The sequence below is a fragment of the Triticum urartu genome, chromosome 2A (assembly GCF_056163025.1).
Source record: "Triticum urartu cultivar PI428250 chromosome 2A, HENAU_Tu73, whole genome shotgun sequence".
In the NCBI taxonomy this organism is placed as follows: domain Eukaryota; kingdom Viridiplantae; phylum Streptophyta; class Magnoliopsida; order Poales; family Poaceae; genus Triticum; species Triticum urartu.
In genome coordinates, this window is record NC_141874.1 from 658,135,638 (window position 1) to 658,145,146 (window position 9,509).

The window sequence follows — 9,509 nt, forward strand, 5'->3', positions numbered from 1 at the left end:
CGCCTTTAGGTGAGGAAATGACTGTGGACACGAAGCAACTGGGGAGGTGGGTGGGTGGGAGGCACATGCTGATCTCATGTGATGGTGTGGATGGTTGATCATGGTGTGGGGGGGTTTCTCTAATGTGCTGCCAACGATATCGCACGAATGTTTGTGCGGCTTGTTACTTTGTTCCAAGTTTAGCTGCTGGTTATGTGATTCATGTACAAAGCTGGTCGTGTGACTAATCTGTCCTCGGACATGTTGCGACTTGTTGTGCCTATAAATATGATCTCCGTCCGGAATTAACCGTTGCTGAAGTGAGTGTTTGGTCGTGTGACTAATCTATACTCAGATATGTTGCGACTTGTTGTACCTATAAATATGATCTCCGTCCGAAATTAACCGTTCCTAATGAGTGTTTGGTCGTGTGACTAATCTATGCTCAGATATGTTGCGACATGTTGCAACTTTTTGTGCCTATAAATATGATCTCCGTCCGGAGTTAACCATCGCTAAGATACACTTATTTTAGCGACGGTTAGTTCTGGACGGACGTAGTAATAATTTTTTGAAACCAATAGGTTGTTTACTAATAATTCGAACGTGCATGTAGATCATCTTATGTATCAGCTCCTACTTTTGAAAGAGCTGATGTGAGTGAATGTGCATGTGTTTTTTTGGGTCTGGCTAACTTAGAGTATCTACAGCCGCAACCTGCAAATTTGGGCCTTCAAACGTTTGTGGACGTGCCCGCGGACAGTGACCGGACGGGCCTCAAATTCTACCATTTGCAACCACATATCTTATTTCCAAAATAGTTATTACATGTAGCGCCATGCGCGTCGATCATCATGTTCATCTTGGGCCGACGAGGCTGTCAAAACACACCAAAAATTGCTCGTACTTAAAATTTTCACATCCGTATTAGTCCCACTTCGCCGCGTGATGAGCTAGTCGACCGGCTTAAATAATCGGGTCGTCCAGAAGCGATAAGCTTCTGACATCATTGCATCTTTGTTAAAAAGATAGACTGTCACTATGAATCTTCTATGCTTATCACATAGAAGATTCATAGTCAGAGTCTATGTCCTTGACAATGGAAACACTAATGTCAGTACTGCTTTTTTTTAATCGCAATGTGTCGATAAAACTCGATGAATAAAATAAAAAACTACTGTCATTGTAGGAGGGCTATCAACGTATATGAAAGAGACGAACTTGACACTCGATGAATAATCATCAGTTTATGAAATGCAATCTAGTGGTAAGGACCTATGCAACAACAGAGAAGCTTGCCACCATCTGCCGGTGCGGCTATTTAAGCCGGTCAGCGTCTGCCTCGCACGGTGATGTGGGACTAAAAAATTTGGGTGCACCGATGAGAGAGGAAGGAGCTTCAGTGGCTGTAGGTAGGACCGCAAATGCGCCCGGGCCACCCCATATTTGGACTGGATATAAGGGTGCCGGTCAGCCCGGACGTTTGAGGCCGATTTGAGGCGCCTGTCTGGGTCGGTTTTTTGTGACCGGTCAGTGACCTGGACGTCTGCCCGGGTGTTTGAGGCGGGTTTGAGGAGCCCGGTTGTACATGCTCTTTGGTAGAGCTGTTAACAAGGTGATTGAGATGATATATATGTTTGTCCCTTTATTTAGATTTGTTATCTAAACTACAATATTCTTTCCTATTGTTGTCTGTTAATCTTTTATTCTAATAGAAGTTCTAACTACATGGGAACCCATATTTTTATTTCTTTATTTGAGGAAATATTATATAGTTCGTTCGATCCATATTGTTTGTCTCTCAAACGGATGTATCTAGACTTATTTTAGTCCTAAATACATATGTTTAAACGACAAGTAATATGGATCGGAATGAGCAAATTTTACTAGCTAATGAGTTTTAAAGATGTCCACTGTTTGCACCTAGCCCATTGTGTTAGAATTAATGGCTTGGCCCATGTGCATTTCCGGAAAATCCAAAGTAAATCCCAAAGGCCAATGAATAAATGGCAAGATATGGTGCAAATCTTTAGTCTCATACCACTAGTGAAGGTGATGTGAGACCACCTTATGTGGTGGGTTCTCCCTACCGCCAAATACACAGCGAAATCAAGTTAGAGTTTTTGCCTTCTCTTGATGTTTGCATCATGAACACTGGTGTGCACCGGCGAGCAGGAGAGCAGGTCTCGGGAACCTCTCACCCTTGTAAACCTACACCATGAGAGGGCAAATTAGGTTTTCGTGAAGCGCTTCACGCGACTACTCGTGTTCTTCTGCACGTGTTGTCTACCTCCAAAGTCAGGCACTCTTGTGCGCCGTCATCACCAGCATCTACTTCGACCGGTCTTTGCCAACTTCCTCGTCGACAACATTGCCACTGCCATAGCCACCGCTACTTCATTTGCAACCGATCAGTATGTGTGTCGTGATCTATTGTTGCATATGCAATATTGTTGCTCATGTTGTTCTGCTCATATGGTATGCTAGAGTTATGCATGCTAATAATTGTTTTAATCATGATTTATATTGTACAATTAATCATGAAATTGCCAAATTTCAACACATTATGTATTGTACTACCTGATGTTGTCTTGTCGTTTGCCTTCCGCACCAATCTATCATCAATAACTGAAACAACGAGTCTACAAGGTTTGAACTACATGGCATACCATACAATACCACACCAGATTCATTTATTTTTAATCGGAAATGTCGAACCGGACTGGGTGGCCGATGGCAGATGCAGAGAGTGGGTGCTCCGGATTGCAACACTGTAATATCAGTTAGGCACAAGTAACACAAACAATGTTGCAATATCAATTACGCCATTACAAGCAAGGATGCTTCTTGCATTTGACAACATACCGCTGCACAACAAGAAAAGGCCAAACAAAGCTATGACCGGGCCACGCCTGTTCCTCTAGTTGCTAGTAAACCTCGTGTTAAGAGACATCAAAGATCGCACACAGCGGATCATCACAAGTAGTAGTAGTGTACATGAAAATTGAAGCTATAGTTTCCGGCCGGCGTCTGCCATGCTGGTCAACCAAGGATGACGTGGACGCGGACGGCGAGGGTGAAGATGGAGATGAGGGCGAAGTAGATGACGGCGTGGAAGAGCACGGAGACGCCGCTGGTCTGCTTGTTGCCGAACTCCAGGAACCTGTTCTTGCCGGGGACCTGGAAGAGCAGCCCCGGCGAGAGGAGCACGAAGAGCACCAGCGCGATGAACACCGGGGCCCAGTCCGCCATGTCTCCTCTCCGGCCGGCACACTTGCTCTGGGATCCTACGTATGAGCAGTGGAGAGTGGCAGTGGTAGGAGTGTGAGGCCACAAGGGGGTGTCACTGTGGGTGTATATAGGAGAGGGAATGGCTTGGACACAAGGCAATTGGGGACGTTGGTGCGTGTCATGTGATGGTGTGGATGGTTTCCTCTAATGTGAGTGTGACTGTGCTGGTACACATGTGCTGCCAGCGCACGCATGTTTGTGCGATTTGTTCCAAGTTTAGCTACCTGTCGTTCATGTACAAAGTTGGTGATCGTGACTAATATGTACTCGGATATGTTGCTACTTGTTGTGCAGCAATGGATGGTTAATTAGTAGTTTTTCATCTTAACTTCCCAACAAAGCTGTGCCGGTATGGCCTTTGATGTACTCTAATATGACAAGAAAAATCACAAGCTTTATGCATGTTGCCATGCTGGGGTGTGCATGCCTTCTCTTTTTGATGTAAACTCTGCATCAAGGAATGCATTTTCGTAACTGTGAACCCATACTGCACTCACGCCTTTGCACACTCGGCCTCACGTTTGGACATGCATGTTGAGTGGCATGCGCACCACTAGTCTACAAGATCAGTTTTCTTAACAGTTTTTTTTTGAACGGTCACCGGGGGGGAGAGCTTCCCCATCTGAATATATTACCACTCAAAAAGAGGAGTCGAGAATTACAATAGTAGTTTGGTTACAACATGATCATTCGGGTACAGCTGAAGAGAGGAAGTGAAGCCATTGTCTAGCGGAGATATTGTCTTCTTCCTTTTTGAACCGAAAAACCCATAGAGAGAAATCAGCAACAATGTTCCGTATCGTGGTTCTGTGGGTATGATCCTCGTTCCTGAAGACGAGCGCGTTTCTGGAATCCCATAGCTTCCAAGAGATAGTCAGAGCCACCGATGGCCAGATATTGGGATTGAGGCCATGAAGCGTTGGGTGTTGGAGCAGAGCAGCGAGGGAGGTCGGGGCCGGCAGGCCCAAGGAGGACCAAACCTGTGTAGCGTAAGAACAGTTGGAGATGAGGTGGATTGCATCTTCATGAGGGTCTTGACAGCGCGGGCATGCGGCAGATTGGGCAATGTGTTTGTGAAACATGTTTGCCTTCGTGTTGAGCCGGTCACGGAGGAGGAGTCATACGAAGATCTTGACTTCGATCGGGACTTTGGAAGCCCGGACAAAGTCATGGTGAGGGTCTGTATCATCTTCAGCAATAATGGAGGAGTAGGTGTTCTTGGCAGAGAACGGTAGTCCGTGGGTGAGGGACCTTTCGTCAGGTTGGTCCGCTTGCTGGAAATCCTGCAACAACAACAGCACACAATCAAACTCGCGAGCCGCAGCATTAGACAGACGGTTCCGTAGGTTCGCCAACAAGCTGGTTTGACAAACAGTAGCCACTAAAACCTTGTCATCAATGGAGTGTGAGAAGAGGTTTGGGAAGACTTTTTGGAGGGGAGACTGCAATAACCATTTATCAAGCCAAAAGAAAGTGGATAGACCATTGTATGTGAGCACAAATGAGTGCTCAATTAGCAGTGGCAAGTTGTTGTTGATGATCTTCCAGAGAAAGGAGGGTTTTGAGGTTTTTGCTGCAATGCCAAGAGGGTATTGGTGGTGGTACCATTGGGTCCAGGGGATGTTTGGGTGTTGTAGAATTTTGGAGGAGAATTTCATAAGCAAGCAGCGGTTTTGAACTTCCAGATTTTTAATGCCTAGACCACCAGTATCTTTAGGTTTGCAAACGTTTTTCCACGCGACCAGGCAGCTCGCCCCAGTGCAAGTTGGCTCGTTAGACCAGAAGAACGCCCTCCGGATGGCGTCTAGTTTGGCTATGATCGATTTTGGTAGGCGAAAGACGGACATAAAATAAACTGTTAAGGAGTCAAGAACCGCAGTTAGCAGGGTGAGACGTGCCCCCCGAGAGAGCAGGCGGGCCACCCAACCAAAGAGGAATTTTCGAAAGCTGTCTATGATCGGGTCGAAAGCTGTGAGAGGCAGTTTGGTGGGGGAGAGTGGTAGACCTAGATACACTAGCGGGAAGGAGGATAAGGAACAACCAATCGCTGTGGCAATGTTGTTTTGCGTGGAAGAGTCGGTGGCTATGGTTAGAAGAGCCGTTTTTTGGAAGTTGATGACTAGCCCCGTTGCAAGGGCGAAGTCATGAAGGGTGTTTTTGAGGATAATGGTGGCGGCGTCGCTAGCCACAGCAATTATCAGGGTATCATCAGCGTATTGAAGTGTCACAGGTGGTTCGTTAGGCCGTAACGGGTGACAAAGAACATTGGTTTGGAACGCTTTTGCGATTAGACGTTGAAGGGCGTCGGCAACGATGATGAATAAGTACGGCGAGAAGGGATCACCTTGGCGGAGGCCACATCTACATTGAATCCAGGATCCTGGAATGCCATTTAAAAGGATAGCTGTTTTCCCAGTGAGAAGGATATTTTGTACCCAAGAACAGAAGTTAGAGGGAAAACCGCAGGCTTGTAAGATTAGTATGAGGGAGGACCAGCATATGGAGTCAAAGGCTTTCCTGAAATCGAGCTTGAAAATCATGGTCGGGGCTTTACGGGAGTGGCATGCACTGAGGATATTGGCAGCGTATATAAAATTTTCAGCAATATTACGCCCATGAAGGAAGCCAGTCTGGTCATAATGTATGAGCAGTGGGATGAGAGGTTTAACTCTATTGGTGAGGACTTTGGCAACTACTTTTGGCATGCAGTTTTGAAGAGATATGGGTCGAAACGCGTCCGGGGTTGTTGGTGCCTGAGATTTTGGAAGAAGAACCATGTAGGCCCGGTTGAATCGTTCTAAGGAAGCGGTTTGATCATGGAAGGTAGAGAAGAAGGTTAGGATGGGTTGTTTGATATCATTCCAATATTTTCTGTAGAAGATGGGTCCAAAGCCATCTGGTCCAGGGCTAGCATTGGTGTTCATAGAGAGGAAGGCTTGGTATATTTCGTCATGAGAGAAAGGTTGTGCAAGATCACTGAGCTGGGGGAGGGGTGAGGGGTACAGTTGTTGCAAGCTGAAGTTCCATGTTGCATTTTTGTGGTCCCGATGAGCTATTGGAAGAAGTCTTTTAAGATGTCAGCTTTTTGTTCGTGCAGAAAAACTTTAGAAGTGTTGTGTAAAAGCATGGGAATCTTGTTTGATCGAGAGCGCTGCGTAGCCGAGGCGTGGAAGAATCGAGTGTTTTCATCGCCGTCAATGGCGACCCTGATCTTTCCCCTCTGTTTCCAGAAGGCGATTTTTTGTTTGATGGTACGTTGTAGCAAATTGGAGAGCGTGAGCCTTAGTTTTTGTTCGATCGGAAAGAGAGGAGCGAATTCCTCGTTTAGGTCAAGGGCCTGGAGAGCGAGTTTGCAATTTGTTTCCCGTTGATTGATGGGCCGTAGCGACTTGGCCCAAGACTTTAGGGCTGATCTTGTACCTTTAATTTTTTGAGCGAGAGAAGCAGCAGGATCAATGGAAAGCCCACCGTGGCGGTGTGGGCCGGGCTGCCAGCAGCCGCGCACAATGTTAGAACAGGCTGGGAAGGAGGTCCAGAATCGTTCAAATTGAAAAAGGCGGGAAGATGGGACGGATGTGGATACGGTGACGAGGAGTGGAACATGATCAGAGACAAATCGAGTGAGGGAGGTGAGGTGTGAGTTGGGGAAAAGAGCATCCCAAGATAGATTGATTGGAACCCTATCTAGGCGAATCAGCGTGGGGGATAGTCTTTTATTTGACCAGGTAAATTGTCTATCAAGGAGCGGTAGCTCTAAGAGTGCAAGTTGGTCGATGGTGTCGTTAAAGGCGTCTGCCTCCGATCGTCTAAAGTTGTCGTTGTTGCGTTCATTGGGGAATCAAGTAAGGTTGAAATCACCTATTAGGAGCCAGGGAGATTGAGGTGGTGGTTCGATCTGTTTCAGTTCGTCAAGGAAAACTAGCTTTAGCTCTCGTTGCGAGGGGGCGTAGACATTAGTGATGAAGATGTTGTGTGGTGATGCAAGACATGATAGCGTTAATGTGGATGTGAAACGCCTGTGTTGGCAGTTGAGAAGCGAGAAGCAACGTGAGTTAGAAGCCGAGAGAATGCCTCCCGCCGTTCCGATTGCGTCGAGGTGGTTATTAGAGTCTAGGAAGCGTGGCAAGATCGATCGTAGTTTGTTTGTGTCTGGTTTTTGTAGTTTGGTTTCTTGAAGAAGGGCAATGGATGGGCGTAAGAGATTGATTTCAGAGAACACATTGAAGCACTTATCATTGTCTCCTAGACCGCGAACGTTCCAGGAGACGATAGAGTAGGTAGCGTTTTTCATAATAGAAACTTAAGTTGGCACCTTACATAGGGGTATTGACCCGACAAGCAACCATTTCGGGTCAAGGTACAGTACGACAAACTGACAGAAGCAGGCATGAGCAGCATTACAACTAGATTAAACCTAACACAGCGACTACGGGTCGGAGCGAGGCCCCGGATACATGGCCAGACATGGCCGCCACACACGTGGCCGCGGAGAAGAGAGCACATCATGGCGATCCCAGGCCACCAGAACTGGAAGCGAGGTCCGCCAGCATCTCCGGCGTGGCGCCGCAGGCAGCAGCAACGGCGGCCAGGTCCTCAGGCGAGGCAAGACCGTGAGCAGAGCCGTCGATGAGCCCAGAGTCGTCGCAGAGCCGAGCGTGGATCAGGGCGTCGGAGAGATCTTTGGAAGCAGCAGATAGGTCGAGCTTCTTTGCCTTGGAGCGCATGGCCTTGGAGGTCATGGAAGAGTAGATAGGCGGCTCTATTTCAGCCAGCCTAGCGCTGCGTCTGGCCTTGATGCCGGAGTCAACAGCCATCTTGGCGCGCCTGCTGATGCGCCTGGCAAGGCACTCGTCCGTAGGCTCCGGGGGCAGGTCCAATGGCTGGACGGAGAGATCCACAGGAAGGGGGAGCGGCTGAAGGGCAGGTGTGGATGGTGGAGGAGGCGGCGTAGGTGGCAGAGGAAGAGGAGATGTTGGGGCTGGCAGTGCAAGCAGGGGGCGTGCATGGCGCGAGCGAGCGTGCAGCTTCTGTGGAGAGGGGGGGCGAGCGGGAGGGGACCATGGGGCATGAACAAGCATGGCAACGGGCATGCCGTCAGCCATGACTGCGAGGATTGGGGTGCCGTCGAGCGGCCTGTCAGCAGTGGGAGATGGGGGAGGACCCAAGGGCGACTCCGGGGTGCATGCAAATGGTGACATGGCCGTGGCAATGTTTCTGATTTGAGTAACGGTGGAGGGTGAGAGGCGAGGGTTTGATGAGAGGGAGGATAGGGAGCCGTCGTCCCCGTCCTCAGAGCTGAAGGGCGATGCCCCGGAGCCGTGACGGAAGAGCGCACGGCTCTCCAGCTTGACAACAACGACGTCGTTGTCGGGGAGACGCACCGTGAGGCATGGAGGGAGGACAAAGTCGCACGCAACCATGACGAGCGCGCGAACGCTTGAGTGGTCACCCTAGAAGCAGTGTTGGTCGGCAGAGACAAAGTCTTCGTTTTCTTAACAGTAGTAAAATTAATTAAACAAAAGTGTGATTTTTCATGTCAAACTTTTCTTCGCACCTCCCCTTCCCTGGAAGCACGGAGATATTTATTGGGAGGTGCTCGGCGTCGATCGACCGATCAGTGTGTGTGGGTAAGGGGGTAGCCGGATTGCAGAGAGGGTTGCAGAGTTGCACATATTCAGAGAGAGTTGGGTTCAGTTTCAGAGAAACTTGGATTCAGAGAGTTGGGATTGCATTTTTTGGAGGGTCGCAACACGGCTCATGTTCCAAACGGCTGTGCGTTGTCGATTGACGCAGTGGAGATCAGACAGCTTGAGCGCGCCATTGGCCGCTTTCGCGGCCGATTGGCTGGGTGAAGGACTGGACACTGATCTACTGGATGAGTAGGAGTCCTCCAACCAACAGTCTCCTTACAAAAGAAGATCAGAAGCGATGCTGATGAACCTTGTAAGACTTTCACGTTTGTGGCGCATCTTCACTCGGCTCTGCTCTGCTCGTCACAGCTCCGGCGGCATGTCAAACCTCTAGGGGAGAGCTGCTCTTCCTGTTGGACAATTGATCCTTGCGAGCTCTCCAGATTATCCATCAGGAAAAATGAATGTTGGATAGTAGCACCAGAATGCCCAAATTGAAGAATGGCTCCTCGGTTTGGACACAAGATTGATGAATGGCTCTAGTAATATCACTAATAGAGGCATGTTGGAGAGCCAAAATTTCAGTACAAAGAGTACCAAGGAGGCAAG

General features: G+C 48.5%; 1 protein-coding gene across 1 annotated transcript; it reads right to left on the reverse strand.

Annotated features, from left to right (window-relative positions):
* Window positions 1-2,773: 2,773 nt before the first annotated feature.
* LOC125533919 (uncharacterized) lies at window positions 2,774-3,323 on the reverse strand. The gene has a single exon (XM_048697245.2). It carries the CDS (start codon window positions 3,229-3,231, stop codon window positions 3,022-3,024), a length of 210 nt encoding a protein of 69 aa, XP_048553202.1. The 5' UTR covers window positions 3,232-3,323; the 3' UTR covers window positions 2,774-3,021.
* Between the last annotated feature and the right edge of the window lie 6,186 nt (window positions 3,324-9,509).

Bases quoted from the DNA above. Each gene is read 5' to 3' on its own strand.
- LOC125533919 (XM_048697245.2), bottom strand. From the start codon at position 3,231: ATGGCGGACTGGGCCCCGGTGTTCATCGCGCTGGTGCTCTTCGTGCTC.